Source organism: Mesoplodon densirostris, chromosome 18, assembly GCF_025265405.1.
Source record: "Mesoplodon densirostris isolate mMesDen1 chromosome 18, mMesDen1 primary haplotype, whole genome shotgun sequence".
Lineage (NCBI taxonomy): Eukaryota > Metazoa > Chordata > Mammalia > Artiodactyla > Ziphiidae > Mesoplodon > Mesoplodon densirostris.
The window spans coordinates 2,102,914-2,121,095 of record NC_082678.1 but is presented as its reverse complement, the minus strand read 5'-3'; the positions used below and the strand labels follow the sequence as shown (position 1 = coordinate 2,121,095).

At 52.3% G+C, this 18,182-nt stretch overlaps 2 protein-coding genes across 2 annotated transcripts; both read right to left on the bottom strand.

Moving 5' to 3' along the window:
* Window positions 1-8,286: 8,286 nt before the first annotated feature.
* On the bottom strand, window positions 8,287-10,064 carry TAC4 (tachykinin precursor 4). The gene is made up of 2 exons (XM_060082903.1): window positions 9,966-10,064; window positions 8,287-8,388 (listed from the first exon to the last, which is right to left on the bottom strand). The coding sequence occupies exons 1-2, from the start codon at window positions 10,062-10,064 to the stop codon at window positions 8,287-8,289; spliced, it is 201 nt and encodes a 66-aa protein (XP_059938886.1).
* Window positions 10,065-12,785: 2,721 nt separating this feature from the next.
* Window positions 12,786-17,804, bottom strand: LOC132478464 (uncharacterized). The gene is made up of 3 exons (XM_060081624.1): window positions 17,669-17,804; window positions 13,247-13,336; window positions 12,786-13,093 (listed from the first exon to the last, which is right to left on the bottom strand). Exons 1-3 carry the CDS (start codon window positions 17,802-17,804, stop codon window positions 12,786-12,788), a joined length of 534 nt encoding a protein of 177 aa, XP_059937607.1.
* Window positions 17,805-18,182: the final 378 nt, after the last annotated feature.

Sequence of the window (18,182 nt, the reverse complement as noted above, 5' to 3'; positions counted from 1 at the left end):
TGTAGGTAGTTAACGTGGACCATGAGAATGGATGCTGAGAGGTCAAGGCACTTGAAGTTTTGTGCACAGTGCGGATCCCAAGCCTCCACTGATGGCACCCCCTTTTCCTCACCTAGAAATCAAAGGAAGATTTCTCTGGTTTAAATCCTTACAGGTATGGGAAGAGACCGTTCACTTCCTTGGCTACTTTGAGTCAGCCTGTCCCCTCTGACTCCTTTTTACCTGCACAAAAGAAGCTCAGCTGCTTAGGCTCCTTCATTAGAAGAGCAAAAGTCTGGAGTCATTCCTGGCTCTAGCTCCTGAAACTCTCTAAGTGGAAGCACCTACTCTATTTCTGGAGGGAGGGAGGGAGCCCTAGCGCGAGCTGGTTGCCTCCTATCTGCCCAGCACTGTGCTGGGTACCTTCCCACTGCCTTGTTTGACCCGCACGTTAGCTCAGTGCAGTGGAAATTCACACCGGTTTTGCAGAAGGAAACCTAGATCACGGTGACGCAGGAAGCGTCAAAGACACATATTTTGCTCTGTCCAGCTTGAGAACCTATATCATTTGCTTTCTTGGCTTTTTTGATTCCTTCATGAATTACCATCTCCCTTCTAGTTAGATTTCCTTGCTTCAACTGTAGACTCCCAAGCTTCTAGTGGCTTCCACTGCCACAAAGATGGCAACACTGGTGGAAACTTCAAGATGAAAGAATTGATTTCAGTTGCTCCTGTAGGCAGCATTTGGAGGCCAGAGACCTAAACCAGGGAACAAAGATGTGCTTCATTCTGGCTCTGCTTCCGACTTAGGAATAAACTGTTTAGCAAGCACCGTCTGTCCCTTTACTTACATGGTTTCCTTCAGTCCTTACAACGCCACCACTGTAAGGTGAGTATTGTAGCCCTTTTCCACGTGAGAAAATCTGAGGCTCAGAGGTCTTGCTGCTGGGTTATAGAAACAGAATGAGAGCCTTGCTCCTCTGATTCCAAATCCCTTGCTTCTGACAACGCTATTGTGAGTCATCTGATGCCTCTGTGCCTGCTTTCCCATTTCTCACAGGGTTAACAGTGAGTCATATTAAGTAACTTCTAAGACTATGGTGTGCCCTTCATAGGGAAGATGATGCTTTTGACATGTCCTCAGCTTTGGTTTGTCCCTGTAGTTCTGGGCAGGTTGCCTCGCTGGGGTTAGGGATGGCCTCTAATGGAGTTCATGTGAAGCCAGTATAGAAAAATACCACAGCTTGCTTACAGCACACATTCCTTCTGGAATATGAAGCCACTGAAAAGCAGCTTTTTGAATGTATATTAGCAACTGTACTCATAAACATGGCTGCCTTTTCCTCCTTTGAAGAGCAATTGATATGCCAAACATTGAAGAAGTGTGGTTTGTATGAAAGGTGCTGGAATCAAGCAGTGTAGCTCTCAGTGGTCCTTCCCCTTTTTACTTTCCTTCTGACCTTTTGAGAATCTAATCAAAGCATCAGGTCTTTTTTTAAAAATGTACATAAATGCAAATATGCACACATTTGTCTACAGTTTAGGAAATTGAGCCTTTGAAGTCCATTTCTGAACTGGGGTTAATAAATAAGAAACCCTGGTTTGAGAAAGCTCCAGTGGAAAGGCAGGAACCCCACCCACCTGCCTTCACTCACAGCCCACGACTAGTTCTTTGCGTAAGATGACAGGTCCCGCTAAGTGAGGTACGGTGATGACAGGGAGAAGGCCTGGCTCACCGGCTCGACGTTAGGATCCTCACAGGTGCGCACATATACACGGCGCTATACAGGGTTTTGCGTGTTCAGAGAATAAGGTGAAAACTCTTTTGCTAAATATATATCATGTATGCTAGGAATTCTAGAAGCTACTTTTGCTATTCGTTGATATGGAATTGTAGAAGTGGACCTCCTCTGGGTTGGCTCCAGCGCTTTCTGCTGTAAACTTGCATGACTGTCTCTTCCAGACGGTCTCCTGCCGACGGGGGCAGTGTAATTGCCCACTTCCTTTGTGGTATCTTCAACAGAATGCCAATGAATGTCACTAAGGAGAAAAAAAAAAAAGGCTGCCCAGTGGTGAAAAATGCCCGTTGCTGCAATATCAGTTTGTCCCTTCTGTCTTGTGCAATACGTGTAGATGGGGTTTGGGAGTTTGTTTATTTGTGCCCAAGAGTGGAGAAAATAACCTGTGCTGTTGCACAACTTTGGCTCCATTGCTCCTCCCAGACGTTCTATGTGAGATGGAAACACCCTTATCCTTGATAAGTCATGTCCATTCAGTCTTTCTCAACTGGGTATTTGTTTCTGGAAACCACTCACCTTATGTTTAGTCAGTTCCAAAGTTTTTAGGAACCTATACCCTTATCTCACAAAAGAGGTGCGGTAGATCACCTCCAGAGATGGCCACCAACAACTTCTCCCATCTCTGCATGTGTGTGCCAGTCCTTCCAGTAAGAGCTAATTTTCCTTTGGAGTGTGAGCTGGACTTTTTTGGAGGGCGTGCTGGACCCTGGGAGGCCTGCAGTCAGGAGAAGGCTTGCACTGCCCCCTACTCGCATATTTCTCCCTGGACACGGGTAAGGTGTGAGAATGAGGAAGAATGATGATGAACAGTCAGTCTTGAGATGGAGACTTTCACTACAGGTCAAACAGAAGAACCTTAACTGGTCGTGCAGACACCGTCTGGCCTCTCAGGGTCTCTGCTGTCACTAAAACCTTCCCTGGCACCCAGATGAAGGGCCTGGCCTCTCCACCAATGCCTTCTTCCCCACCTTTTAAACAGCCTAACGACCCCACCCCCAAAGAATCAGGCGCCCCCCCCCCCAAGCCCCTAACCCATTTTCTTTTTGGAAAGGGACACAGAGAAGCTGAATGTTACGCAGCCCAGAGAATTAATCTCCCTTTACCGCCAAACCCACACAACTCCCAGCTCAGTCCTTTGTTCACCTTTATGCTTATTACCTAGGTTTGGCCCCTAGGATTTCATTCTAGCTCTTTCTAAGCATCCTGGGGTCCTTTGTGTCCCGCCTGCCTATGAGCCACTGGGGCAGGACAATGGTCTCCCCGTCAGAAGGCTGGGGGGGGGGGCGGGGGGTGGTGGCGGCTCCCTGAAGTGGGACCTGTTTCTTTCCTCTAGAGCTCTTCCCAGTGCTGGGAGCATGACTAGCTGCCTGTGTCCCCAAAGCAAAGCGGTCAGTTGATGGGCCGCCTCATACACAAGAATTGATGAAGGACCTGGGACCCACTTCTGCTCCTTGAGGTTATGATGGTGGGTAGGGAGGGGGTGTCTATCACCTTTACCTGTGTCCCAAGCCTGTTTTCCCACCTCGGGTGGGGAGCACGACTGTTTAGTATTTCCCTTTACAACTCTGCAAAGTCTCCCAACTGCTGACATGCCAGGCCATCCCTGGGCCTCTGCCCTGCACCGGAGAAGAAACCATCCACTGTTCATTGGCTTATTGAGCCGCTGCTGTGTTCTGGGCACAGGAGATTAGAGGAGCGGGGGACACTCATCGTGCTGTGCAGTGAGGTCCAAGTGGGGGGGGGGGGGTGCGGGCAGGGTCACTAGCTCACAGTGGTGACAACAGTGCACTTTTGCACAACTGCTGCTTGAGACCGAGAGTCCTGGGAGGAGCCCCAGTGAGTTCAGTGAGGGCCTGGTGGTGGGGACATGCTGGCGATGAGCACAGGAGACACGGAGGCTGGCTGGTTGGCTGTCACGTCCAGGTAGGGAGAAAGGTTTCGTCCTCTGGGAAGCACGTGGCGGGGGCTCTCACTCTGACCAGTGGTCCTCATCCTCTCGCCTGGGAAGAGTGCTGCACGTGGCCGGCGGTTAGGGGAGACTGGTCTGCCTCCTCCACCCTCGGAGCCCTTCCATAGTCATCCACCCAAGGCCCTCCTCGTCCCTAACTCGAGTTTCTCTGGCTGCAGATATCTAAGGCAAATTACAGGTTCATCTGGCACAGCTTCCGTTTTTCAACCATAAACACCTCCAGAGCATGGACGAGCCAACCCTCACTAATCCTCTCTAAAGAAAGGGAGTGGTAATCCACCACTCAAAATTCCAAAGGCCCTCCTGGGGCCACGGGAAGTGCCCTGGCCTAGGGAGCAGGACACACAGTGTTTAGTCCTGGCTCTGTTATCAGTTCAGTGTGTGACTTTGGGCAAATTGTTTCCATCCCTGAAAATGATTTCTAAGGCTCCTGCCGACAGTCTGCATGGAGGGACATTCATTTCCACATTGGCATTGGGTTGACTTCCATGGCCCTTCAAGTGGAATGGCTCAGACACTTAGGAGAAACTCTTGGGGGGAATATAGAGGACTTTCCCATCTTTATTCGCAAGAGCCTATGTTGGAAGGAGCAGATATCAGGGAAGCTAGAGAGGGGTCCACAGGTCTGCGGCTCTGCGGGGAGAGGTCAGGATTAGGAAAGCAGGCTTGAGCTTGGCGTCTTTGATCAGCTGCGACACCCCCTGCCCTTCCTCTTGAGCTGACTGGCTTGAGCTATGGATCCTTCCCCAGCTCGATTCACTTATCTACTTTCATGCCTGTTCATTTATTGAACGTCCCCTTGAACCCCTTTGGGGTTGTGGCCCCTGCCAGAAGGCGTTAGCTGATAACTACTTAGGGTGTTACCCCTCCCAGGGCCATTTGCCCTTATTTATAATTGTTGAGGATAGAAAATACCTTAAGACTTTCTAACAACGATTAGTAAGGGAATAAGGGGGATGTTCCAGGGTCTGAAAAACCACACACTACTCTGTAGCTTCAGCTGGTCCTGAGAGCGGGGAGTAGGGTGTGCCTGGGTGTGTTGGGGGTGGAGAGGGTGCAGCTTCAGGGCTACGGCTGTTACAGGCCTGGATCATCAAAGGGATCATGATCTCCCTGCACCTCGACTGCTCTCTTCCATGGGGCCTCTGCCTAATAGCTTGTGGGGAGCCTGTTCTGTCTGGCCAGCTGCCTGGCCCCCACCGTGGAGACTGGCAGCAAAGTGTCTGGTTGCTTTCTCATTATGCCCTTGCAATCCAGTAGAAGCTCTCATCTACCTTCTGTAGATGGTCCTCCCCTGCCCAGGTGGCCCTGGACTACTGGTCCTCGCTGATACCCTGGTGGTGAAGAGAGGAGATAGAGAAGAAAAAGAGAGTGCAGTAGAGGAAGGCTGTCTTGGGAACCAAGAAAGACGACAGGGCCAGAACTGGGGCCTCATGAATGGAGTCATCTCTCAATCAACCTAGGAGCTGAGGTTCATTCATTCACTGATGCATTCACTGATTCCTTCCTCTTTCTCCTCCATTCTCCCTCCCTTCTCCCCTTCCACTAACACCTCGTGGGCACCTCTAATAGGAACTGTGGGGACAGAGGAGATGGCAGACCTCTACCTGCCTGTGGGGTAGTTCCTGCTCTGGGGACACCAGCCATGTGACCCAGCAGAACAGTACAAGGCAGTGTGCCAAGGAGGGAGGGCACCATGCCCAGGCTATGGAGACAAGCTCTGGGTAAGGCAGGCAGGCAGGCAGGTAGGCAGGGAAAGAGAAGAGCTAGGAGTCCTGTCAGTGAGGGTGCCTGGGAGGATGTGGTGAGTCTTAGGGCGTTAGGTTTGCTCCTGAGAGCACTGAAGGGTGGTGGGTAAAGGTTGGTTGGTTTTCTTTTGATATTGTTTTTCCCTTTTCACCGAAAGGACAGCTTTTCACTTTTAAGGTCCTTCTGGATTGATTAGTTTCTCCAACTCCAGGCTTTAGACCCAAGGTAATTTTGGACCTTTGGCAGAACTAGATTCATCCCGCCTTTTCCATATCCCCGCAGCTACTCCCCAGGTATGCACAGACCGCCTCTCTAAGGAAACAACCAGGGAGCCTAGCATGCGGCCAAATCATGCCGCCCCGGTCCTCCACAAGGCCAGCCTGGTGCGCCCTGGCCAGAGCACCTCTCCCGCCTCCCTGGACAGCTCGGTTCTCCCCAGGGAGCATGCTGGGGGAAGGTCTGGACAACACTTACCTCTTCTCTCTGGATGGATGGGAGGTATTCCTGGGGGAAAGAGAGAGAAGGAATGAGGGCTGCACCGCTTCCCTGGGGGCCCAGTGAGGTGAAAGGGCTCATGGCTCTTTGCGATCCCGCACCGTTGGTGGGTCTTCAATGGAACTCCAGCCGCTCCCTGTTGTCCTGGTGTGGCTGGGCCGCACAAGGTACACTCTGGGTAGGAGGCAGTGTGGGGTAGTAGGAAGTGCGCATACTTTGGAGTCATTGCGCCTGGCACCAGCTGGGCATCCTTGGGAAAGTATTTAGCCTATCTGAGCTTTAGTTTCCCTGCTGGTGGTAAAGGGGATATTGTGAGATTTAATCACATGTGAGCACAGTGTTCAATAAATTTTTTTTTTTTTTTTTTTTTGGCTGTGCCACGCAGCACGCGGGATCTTAGTTCCCTGACCAGGGATCAAATCTTTGCCCCCCGCAGTGGAAGCATGGGGTCCTAACTACTGGACTTCCAGGGAATTCCTCAGTAAATATTTCTCTTATAATCCCTTCCCCTGCTTCCTCATGGGTTGCTGGATTTGGTAGAGAGCTCTGAAATGGCCCAGTCCAAAACTCATTTTGTAGAGGAGGAAACTGAGGCCAAAAGTATTTGCTCACAAGTTGATTTCCTCTATTTTTTTTTTTTTTTTTTTGTGGAGGTACTGGAAAGGTTTTCTCTATTTTTATAAGCATTTTTTAAATTACAAAAGCAGTCTCTGGGGACTTACCTAGTGGTCCAGTAGTTAAGACTCTTGTGCTTCCACTGCAGTGGGCACGGGTTTGATCCCTGGCCGATCCCATGCCATGCGGCACGCCCCCCCACAAAAAAAGAAAAGAATAAAAAAGCAGTCTCTGAATAAATGCCCACTATAAAATGGTAACGTAGAGGAGAGTGTAGGAAAAGTCCCTCCTAACTCTCTCCCTCACCTCCACCTCCTATCCTAGGCGTAAACACTGTAGACAGTTTGATATTTATCCTTCTGGAACTCTCCCTATGTTTTCACATATAGATCTGTGTAAGTAAGTAGTGTTTCTTTTAAACAGGTAAACTCCTATCTTACACATTGTTATATAACTTGCTTTTTCCACTTAACCAGTATCTTGGAGATCTTTCTCTATCTTTCCACAGATCTGCCTCATCCGTTTTAATGGCCATAAAGGGTATGGATGTGCCCAATATATATATATATATATATATATATTTAAATATAAATTTATTTATTTATTTTTGGCTGCGTTGGGTCTTTGTTGCTGTGCGCAGGCTTTCTGTACTTGTGAGCAGGGGCTACTCTTCGTTGCAGTGTGTGGGCTTCTCATTGCGGTGGCTTCTCTTGTTGCGGAGCACGGGCACTAGGCGTGCAGGCTTCAGTAGTTGTGGCACTCGGGCTCTAGAGCACAGGCTCAGTAGTTGTGGCACACGGACTTAGCTGCTCCGTGGCATGTGGGATCTTCCTGGGCCAGGGCTCGAACCCATGTCCCCTGCATTGGCAGGTGGATTCTTAACCACTGTGCCACCAGGGAAGCCCAAAGTGCCAGTTCTTTCATATCCTCACCAACACTACTTTAAAAAATATACAGGGCTTCCCTGGTGGCGCAATGGTTGAGAGTCCGCCTGCCGATGCAGGGGATGCGGATTCGTGCCCCGGTCCGGGAAGATCCCACGTGCTGCAGAGCGGCTGGGCCCGTGAGCCATGGCCGCTGGGCCTGCGCGTCAGGAGCCTGTGCTCCGCAGCGGAAGAGGCCACAGCAGTGAGAGGCCCGCGTACCGGAAAAAAAAAACAAACAAAAACACAATATTGGCAATAAGAAAAAGGGAACGGCTCTCTGTTCGGACTGTTTTCTCCTTGTCCCCCCAGGACGTGAATCACGTGTCAAGCGTGCCCTCAGGGAACATAGGTTCATTTAAATAATTCTATTTGAGCCAAACAGAATCAACTAGAAAGCTTAGCCCATGCCTTTCCTCACATCTAGAGGCTCTTGAGAACCACCACCTCTCTCCACAGTCATCCATTGTATTGCAGGAAGGGCACCAGCAGGATGCAATGCATTTGTCCCCACCCTTGGGGTGACTGCACTCCCCGGGTGCTGGAGACAGCCCTGCTGTACACCTGTTGCCGGGCATAATTCCCCGTCTCTGAAGTATCCTGGTTTGGGTGATAATTGACATGGACACTCTATCCCATCCCATCCCATGAGCGACCCCTACTGGACTGGAGGAAGAGCTGCTGTAAGCTAGGGTCTCCGCTTGGTGTAACAGAACCCACCCAAAAGCCCTCCTCGCTGGGCACCCGCCCACTTCTGTCACTCACCTCCCACCTGCTTCCCCATCAGTCCAAAGAACTGGCTCGCTCTGCCCCTCTTCACTTCCCAGAGCTGGAGCTGAATGCTGGGCACAACATCTTCCTGAGGAAGCAGAGAGTTCCTTAGAGTTGGGGCAAGGAGACAGCCTGAGCAATAACAATCTCAATAACACGAGCTCTGTGCTGGCACTGAGCTCTTTGGCACAGTTTACACAATGCTGTAAATCATGATAATAATAACAATTAATAGCTAACGTTTTACCCTGTTCCTAAGCACTTGCATGTGTCAATTCACTGGATCCTCACCCAAACCACACGGAGTTCTGTTACTGTCACCATTTTACGGATGGAAACACTGAACCACAGAGCAGTTCCCGGCAAGGATGTGAGATGAAGCCGGGATGCGAACCCACGTCATCCGGCTTAAAGCTCAAACACTCGGTCATAATCTCATTTACTCTTCACAACACCATATGAGGTAGGGACTGATTTATCCCTGTTTTACAGGTAGGGAAACTGAGACGTGCGGAGGTTAAGTGACTTGTTCAAGGTCACACAGGAGGTGGTCGAGCCAGTAGAGCCGCTCAGGAAGTCTGACTCCAGAGCACAGGTTCTGCTCCATCTTGGGAAATGTCTCCAATATAGACAAGGAGGGGGCAGCTGGTGAACCTGGGGTGGGCACCCAGTTGGCGAGGTGAGACTGCTTCCCCTCCAACCCCCTCTCTGACTCCTGTTTTCCTCTCTTCCCCCGGCACTACCACCATTGTCCTGGATTTCTCCTGCCCTAGAACCTGGGCCTCCCGTGAGGATAATGGCATGTGGCCTGGGGTGGAGGCCACTCCCCTGGGCAAAGACATTTTCATCCTTGAGCTGATGGGGTGAAAGTTCTGGACCAAGGACTATAGATTTAGGTTCTCATTCCTCCGTTAACCTTTGTGACCTTGGCCGAAGTCCTCTCCTTCTCTGGCCTTAACTGCAGCCTCTGATGAAGGCCCTGCTTAGCTCCGCTGAGAGGGAGAGATGCTCACTAGTGGAGAGAATGACAGTGGGTGACGTTCATTAGACCGTCTTCACACCTCTGTATCCCCAGCATGTTGCGGCGCATGGGCTTAGTGGCTCCGCGGCATGTGGGATCTTCCCGGACCAGGGCTCGAACCCGTGTCCCCTGCATTGGCAGGCAGATTCTTAACCACTGCGCCACCAGGGAAGTGCCTGTACATTTGTGCTTTTGAAGCTGCACAACCTTGGACAAACTGCTTGACCTTTCCGTGCCTCAGTTTCCTTATCTGTGAAATGGGGATAGTAATGGTACCTTCCCCACCGGCTGATATGAGGATTACATGGGTTAATATTTATGAAGCATTTAGGACAGTGCCAGGAACATACTATATGTTAAATAAGTGTTTGTTAAATGAAGCGTGAGTGCATGCGCACATGCACACACGCGCACGCACACACACGCACACACACACACAGTTGCTTCCATATGCATGCGCCTCTTTGGAGGTCTGCCAGGCCAGGGGCCATGACCTTGAACCTGCCCAGAGAGGGGAGGCAGACACCCTGCCTTGCAGTGTACAACCTGCTCTCCTGGCAGCCATAAAGGGCATCTTCTGCCTCCTCCACCATGTATCATCCCCTGCTTCTCCCCAAAGGTACCACCTCCAGGGTCACGGTCACCCAGGACCCAGCTTCAGCATCAAGTGCCAGTTCCTTGTCACCTGCCACAGTGCAAGCAGACAGCCCCATCGGGAGAAGCAGGGTGCGGCAGAGCAGCATGGTGAGCACCGCTCTGTGTGCTCCTGGGACCCCCGCGGAGCCCCGCTCAGTCCACAGACCGCCACTAGCAGGCTCGGTCCTCTCTCTCTGGCTCCTCTCGGCAGGTGGGGGAAACTCCTACTCGGCTTCTTCCTTCAGCTTATCTGACCCCCGGAGCCATTTCCTGTGACTGCCCCATGCCCCCCACAGCTGGAAAAGCCAATGATACCACGAGCTGCCCAGAGAAGGGACCAGGTCTCCTCCACTGCCACCCCCCAGCAGTTGATCTCTGTTGCAACACCGCCTCACCGTTGGCTGCATTCCCCTTGGCAGGCAGGTGCACAATGGAGCAGTGTGTGGGGCCTGGTGCTTCCGGCTTCCTGACTGGAAGCCCCGAGCGGGCAGCGTCATCTTGGAAATGGGAAGGGGGAACTGCCTGGCTTCTCCCTCACCCTGTAAGAGAGGCCTCTCCCCAGAACTCAGTACTCCACCACTAGTCTCCCCTTCCGGTCACTGCACCCCTTCCTCGGCGTTCCCCGCCATCAGCAGTCCTCATGTGAACACGGTAGCACACGTCCTGCCCTAAGAGGTAAGGCAACACGTAAAGAAATAAGGCTCCTCCCAGGCAGGAATTGGGATTTGCCAGAAAAATGGCCTCCTGCTCAAGTGTCATCAACTCTAAAATATCTTCCCACTGCTGGGATCTTTTCAAAGCCCTAACCTGACCTATCTCTCCCCGCTTACAACCTTCCAGTGTCTCCCCACTGCCCGTGGCGTAAAGTTCAAGCTCCCTGGCATGGCGTTCAGGGCGCTTCTCCACTTAGTTCCTCCCTGTCTCCCATCCATCCATCTGTCCATCTGTTAGTGTAGAACAAGTGTCCTGTGGTCAGAGAGCCCTGAATTCCATTCCTAGCTCCCCCACTGAATAGCTCTGTGACCTTGGGCGTGTTACTTAACCTTTCTAAACCTTGGAATCCTCATCAGTAAAATGAGATTATTAATAGCACTTATTTCCAAAGTTGAGGATGAAATGGGATAACGCATGTGGAGCGCTGAGCACGGTACATGATGGTAAATATTTAAAACCCAGTAACTATCATTCCTGTTACTATTATTGACACTGGGTGAGGCACTGGGCCACAGAAGATGAATAAGACACTGTCCCTGTCCCTGTCCTACAGCATCTCACAGTCACTAGGAAAGGACACCTCTGGTTGGCAGATAAACTGTGTTCAGTTTGCTCTGTGCCGGCACAGAGGTGGGGGCAGGAGAAGGCCGCGCCCCCACCCCCCTTCCTAGTTTGCCCATTTCCTGCCCCCAGACAGCTTCACCACCTGCTCCCAGACAGGACAACTTTCCCTGCTTCTATGCTTTGTCCTCAGCTGTTGCCTCTGCCTAGACTTCCTTTTCTACCTGGTGAACTCCCACTCATCCTTAAAGGTCTGCTTAAGGATCACCCCCAGTAGAGTTTGTCTCTTTTCCGACTCCAGCAAGAATTAGTTGGCTCCTTTCCTAGGCTTTCCCAATATCTCCTACTCATATCTCTTGCAGCTCTGCCCAGGCTGTGGTCAGAGGCTGTGCAGGTTGTGTCCTGCACAGAGGAGGCTGCCGACGGGGGAGTGAAGGTGGAAACCCGCCCTCGCTCTGCTCACTGCGCCACACAGCCTGGCGAGAGGCTTCACCCCCTGCAAGAAGGTGCCTGGCTCCATTTCTCCCAGAGGGGCCAGCTGGGCTGAGGACAGCCCTGCTAGGCTGCCGTATTATGTCACGAATGCTCTGAGAGCAGGGCTGTGATATATGTGTGCTTAGCACACAGTGCGTCCTTAAGAAACGTGCAATTACTCTTGAGTCCAGGCCAGTGAAGGCAGAGATGAATAAGGACAAGTGTGGAGGTTTGGGGGAGGACAGCTTCATACACACCACGTCCACCCGCTTCCAGGAATCTCTTGGTGAATCCCAAACTGATGGTTTCAGAATCCCTGCATTTGCTAAAATGCAGGTTCCCCAGCTCAGCCCTTTTTGACACAGCCAACTCTAGTCTGTGGGTCTGAATCTACACAGCCCCTGGCTGAACTTTCCCAAGGGCAGGGCACTTAATAGCTCACAATCCACTTTGTTTTTCCACTGTTGTTAACAAGTTCTTCCTTACAGGGATGAACGGCCCCTTCACTTTACAGATGTGGAAACTGGCACTGGGTTTCACAAGCCAGCAGGTTGGGCTTGCTCTAGGTTACACTGAGAATTTGTGGCGGACTAGCCTCCCGGGTCCCCAGGCAGCTGCTTCCCACAAGGGCAAGCAGCACATGGGTGGAGACAGAGTACCAGCGTGGCCCTCTGGATAGGGGTGATGCCTTCCCATTCTGCAGATCCAAACCAGGCGACCTTCGGAGCCAAGGACCCTCTCTGAGCCTCAGTTTCTCCATCTGGAAGTTGGAGCCACCCCTTATCTGGTGGTGGTAAAGGTTTCATAAATGCCCACCCTTAAAGAGCTCAGCAGAGTGCCTGGCACATAGTATGTGCTCAATTAATCCGAACTTAAGTTTTGTGATTATTCGACCTCTGGAACCCTGGACCTCAGCGCTGGTCTCCTGGCCCCAGCTGCGCGGGACAAGGTGTTGGGGGTGCACAGCGGGGAGGGGGCAGGGCCACGGGGCAGAGGAGAGGGCGGCGGGAAGAAGGGAGAGAAAATCCCCAAGGCCCGGAAGGCCGGGAGGGAGGCCGGGCACGGGCTGGAAACCGCGGCTATTTGCAGCTTTGCCCTTGGGCTGAGGTCGGGCCGGCGCTCGCGGGCCCGGCTGCCGAGCCCGCCGCCCCGCCCTGTGCCCTCGGCCACCCGGGCTCGGCCCTGGCCGGCGGGTCCGGCCTCGCCCTGTCCTCGAGGCCCGGCGTGGGGTCGGGACACCGCAGCCGAGCGGTGACAAGGCCGCGGGAGCGGACGGCGCGCGGGGCTGGGGCGCGGGCGGCGGGCAGGCCGCAGGGTGAGTCGCGGCCGCGGCGAGGCTGCCCGGGCGCCGGGTGGGCGCGCACGATTGCTAAAGGCTGCGGTTTGGCTAAGATTGCGGAGCCGAGAGGAGAAAGGGCGCAGGAGGGAGGAGAGCGGGGAAGAGGGAAACACAAGCCGAGGGAGGGATGAGGGCGGGAAGCTGACGTTTCCTGAGCGCCGACTGCGTCCGAAGGAGGTGGGATGACTGGCCCCACTTTACCGGCCCGCTCGGGGAGGCTGGGTGCCTCGGACGAGGCGTCCAGCTGTGAAGTAGCAGAGTCGGGAGCCTGATCAGCCTCTTTCCCCACGACTGAGAACGCAAACGCGAGCGGGGGAAGGGCGGGGCGGGCCGGAGCGGGAGGGGGAGCCGGGGGGCGCTGGCCTTCTGGGTTTCCCCGCCCCAGGTGACGCCGCAGGGACCCTGCGTCCGTCTTCCCCGCGCCCTTCCAGCGCCCCCGTGTGGAGGCTCCTTCTGAAGCCCGATCTACCCCGCCCTCCCCTCCTCTGCGCGCCCCTTCCTAGAACTCGGAGTTGACTGACCCGGGAGGGGAAGAGCTGGGTCCGGTCTCACGGGCTGCCCCTTGGATAGAGGACGGGAGGTAAAGGGGAGGCTGGGCCCCCAGAGGAGGTGAGTCTCCTTCGGGTGGGCAGCGCGGTGCTTCCAACGGAGGGGGCAGGGTGGTGGGTGAAAGTAGCTCGGAGTGTGTAACTGGGGCAATAGTCTTTGCACCCTGTGCTAGGACCCTTTCGGTGGCAATGGCTTAATTCTACTGCGAATCTTTGAGGTTACATTCATGCATTCATTCATTGATTCTGGATTTGCTGAGACCTTACAACATGGGAGTTGCCCCAGAACACAGGTGAAAGAAACAGACAAGCATTATAACACTTTTAACAGTGTGGAAAGTGCCATGGTGGGGGTATCTGGGGAGAGAAGAAGAATCCTGGACCCCCTTTACCCACATTTACAGTGTGGGTACACTTCAGACACTTGTCCTAGACAGAAGACTTTGGGTTGGAAAGGTGGGTCTCTACACACAGATTGCAGATGGAGCAAACGGAGCCATAATCCTCTGTACCCACAGGTTGTGTAGGTATGGCAGACAATTTGGCTCAAGGCTGCCTTGCTTTCAGCATTTCTAGCCTCTTAATAATATCCCAGGTATCTCTGGGAGGGCCTGAAGATATAGGTAGCCCAGTTTCAGAAATTCTCAGAGTCCTGAGGATGATTCCAAACAGTCCCTGTCCTTGCCCTTTTCATCAGGCCCCTCTCCCCCCACCAAAGGTGCATCTTGGCCCAGGCCTATGGCCCTAGGAGGTTCTCACGCCATCTCCCTTCCTTCTCCATCACCTTTTTTCCCAGGGCCCTGGCCCCCACCTACCTACCTCCTTTTTGCAGTTAGATTCTATAAGGAAAGACAAACGTGCATGGTGGGGGGTTGTTTGTCCATAAGAAGGATTTAAGTCAAGAGTAGAAACAAAGTGTAGTGTCTAAGGATAAGACTCTGGGTTTGAATTCTGACCCCACCACTTACCAGTGTGTGACCTCAGGCACCTAACCTTTCTGATTTTCACCATAAGATAGGGATAATAATATACTTTCTTTCTTTCTTTTTTTTTTTTTTTTTTCCCAGTATGGCGGGCCTCTCACTGTTGTGGCCTCTCCCGTTGCGGAGCACAGGCCGGACACGCAGGCTCAGTGGCCATGGCTCACGGGCCCAGCCGCTCCGCGGCATGTGGGATCTTCCCGGACCAGGGCACGAACCTGTGTCCCCTGCATCTGCAGGCGGACTCTCAACCACTGCGCCACCAGGGAAGCCCCAATAATATACTTTCTTAAAAAGGTTGTTGAGACGTTTAAATGAGATAATGCATAAAAGAACTTCATGCGGCATCAGGCACATTGTAGGTCTTAGTAAATGGTAGCAATTATTATTGCTATTAATAATATAATTGAACAATAACACTCATCCCTATTTTATAGGAAAGCCAGATTAAGAAAAACCATTTTTGGTGTTCCCTGATATTTTGTTATCAGGTGGAGTTTCCTAAGGACAGGAACTGGGTCTCTCCCATCAGACTAGGAGCTCCCTGCAGCCAGGTCTCTCAGACAAGGTTCAATGAGCCCATGCTTAAAGTTAGGGTTCATAAGCTTCAGGCCTGGGTGCTGAGGGAGGCCTGTGGAGCCCCCCTAGTTAAGGGGATGTGGGTTCTGCCCGGCCCTTGCCTCATGTGTGGCGGTGAAGTCTCGCCTGTGTGCCTGTGTCTCCCAGAGCCTCTGTGCAATAAAGGCCGCCAGAGACTGACCCCATTAGTGGGAGAGGTGAAGCTCATGATTCCAATCAGCCTTTTCTTCCTGGATCTTGGTTAGCGAGTGTGGCAGAAAAGTGAACGACTAATTGAAAATAAAGTTATAACGCACTGTCCTTTGTCTACCAAATGGTGCCTCCAGACCCCACTGTCTGAAGAATAGTTTGTTTCTCAAGTCAGGGAGGACGCCAGAGCCGGCCACTCAGAGATGGAGATGGTACCCATGGGTGGGGTAACTTGGCTGGTGGGGGCGGGGCACGAGACTCAGCATTGACTCCTGTCCTGCTGTCCCTGACCGTGGTCTGGAACACCTGGGCTCTCAGAGGATTGCTGAGTTCAGTGAGACTCTGTACAGGCTGGCTGGGGACTGGAGAACAAAGAGATGAGGCCTTGAATGCCAGGCTAGGGAGTGTGGCTTTTATCTGGCAGACACTAGCGAGCCACTGAAGGTTTTAGAACAAAGATGTTATGTGGGATTCTGTTTTTTTCCCTTCAAGGGTTCCCAAATCCTCCTCCCCTCAAACATGTGTATGTTAACACCTAGAAAAAGGGCTGGCAGAATACTCATAGGTGGTTGTGGTGCTAACTTTTGAGATGGACAAGTAAGTAAAGGGAGGTGTCCATCATCTACTCAGTACCCTGTAGGATTTGAATATTTTACAATAAGAATACACCTTTACACTCAAAAACAAGATGAGAAATAATATAAATGTCCGTTAACAGGAAAATGGGTAAGGCCCTTGTGGCTGTGGAATACTACACAGCAGTGAAAACGAATGAATTAGAGTGTGTCTATCAACGTGGATAAAACTCATAGAATGTTGAGCTCATAACAGCAAGTTGCAGCAGGATTCCTAGAGTATGAGTCCATCTATGTAGAATTGAAAAACATGAAAAACATATATCCATATTATAAATGGATATATACACATGTAGTGAAAATATACATGGGGAGGAGGTTGGGGAGAGAACACAGGTGGCTTCAATTTTCTCTGTAATGATTCCTCTCTTAAACTAGGTAGTGAGGGAATTCCCTGGTAGTCCAGTGGTTAGGACTCTGCGCTCTCACTGCCGAGGGCCGGGTTTAATCCCTGGTCGGGGAACTAAGATCCCACAAGCCACGCGGCCAAACAAACAAAAAAACTAGGTAATGAGCGCAGGTTTGCTGTAGTATTATGTATACGTTTTTATGTTCCTGATATAATTAACACATTTTGAAAACGGAAGATTAGAAGAGAAATATAAAAATATGGGGAGAGGGGTTATAAGAAAGAGGGAAGGGTCAACAGTATGAAATGCAGAGCAAGTCCTGCAGTGAAAGAGTTGGGGGCAGAGCCTGGACTGGCCTGAGGTAGGTGAGCTCCCACCAGTGTTTTGGGCCCCTAGGCTCAGGGTCTGCTTTTGGTTTTCCTGTTAAGAGTCCTGACAAGAGGGCGCTGAAGCCCATCATCAGCCGGTGGCCCACCTGGGGACCTTCCCACCGTGGTCTCAGCCCTGCCGCCACTGGGACACGCGAGGAGCCTTTGATGTTGCTGCTGACGATACAGTGAAGCTGTCCTCGTCTCTTACCCAAGAGTAAATGGAGTCATCACTCTGGGAGAGATTTGTTTGAGGACCCAAAGGGGTGACAGTGGCCAGGCCAGGCAGTGCTGCTGGAGGTGTAGGTTGGCCCCGAGGCAGGGGGATGACCATGCTGCCTTTGGCAGGAGTCAGCAAGTCTCTGGTGCCCAGGGGGTGGGGGGGCGAGGATAGTGTTGAGGCCTGAAGGTTTGGGGAGGCAAAAGCCAAATCCTGGTGCCCAGGCATGGAGAGCGGGCGATGCCCAGGCTTGGCAGACAGCAGGCTGAAAGATGCCATGCCAAGCTGAGGCTAGGGGCTGCCAGGGTTGGAGATCAGAGGAGCAGATGGGGGAGGGCCGGGGCACTGTCAGGGCTTGAAGCAGGAGGCCGCCAGGGGCAGGGTGGTGGTGGGTGGAGTGTGGAGATCAGTGAAGACAGAGGGTCACTGGGAGGAAGTGGGCAGTGCCAAAGGAGCAATGAGAAAGAGTCAGTGCCAACTTGGGGCTGGGGGGCAGGGGGAGGGAGCCCTCAAACTTATTCTTTCCCCAGGTCTCATTCACCTTGCAATAAAAACAGAGGCCTTTACTGGTGAGTTATAAACCCTAGAGTTCAGGGTTCAGAGGGGCCTCTGGGGTCGTCTTTTCCAATTCGTTCTTTGTACAGACGGGGACAGCGATGCCCACAGTGGGGCACTGGCCTTTCTAGGACTACCCGGTGAGTCGAGAGACATGAACTGGACGGAACCTGCCTGTGTGTCCAAGTCTGTGCCACACCTGTGTGGTGTAGGGTGGGGAGCTGGAAGGTGAGGGGTGCCGAGAGTGAAGGGCTCCAGTCTTGACCAAGGAGACCGGTGGTCCTTGGGGAGATGAGGCCAAACACATCCAAACCCAGGCAGCAGAGGAAGGCCATGTGCGCCCCTGGGGAAATGTTCTGGGTCAGTAGTGGAGCGCACCTCCTTTGAGCTGGGACCTTTGGGAGGAATTCCATGGAAATTGTAGTTTTGGTGGAACTCCAAAAAATAGGGAGGTATTTAAAACCATTAGGACTTTATTTTCAATGGAACTCAAATATCCCACAGTACTAGAAAGGATTTTACAAGACAAAAATACATCATGAAGGTGAGTGCTAAGTACCTGGAGCTGACCTTGGTTACTCTGCTGTCCAGGGGGGTCAGGCTGTGGGTCCCTCCTATTGGCAGATAATCCCAAGGCCTGCAGGTCTGCTGGGGGACAGAGATGAGGGCTCTGTCATTAGCTGGAGGCCCAGGAACACGTACTGCAGGCCAAG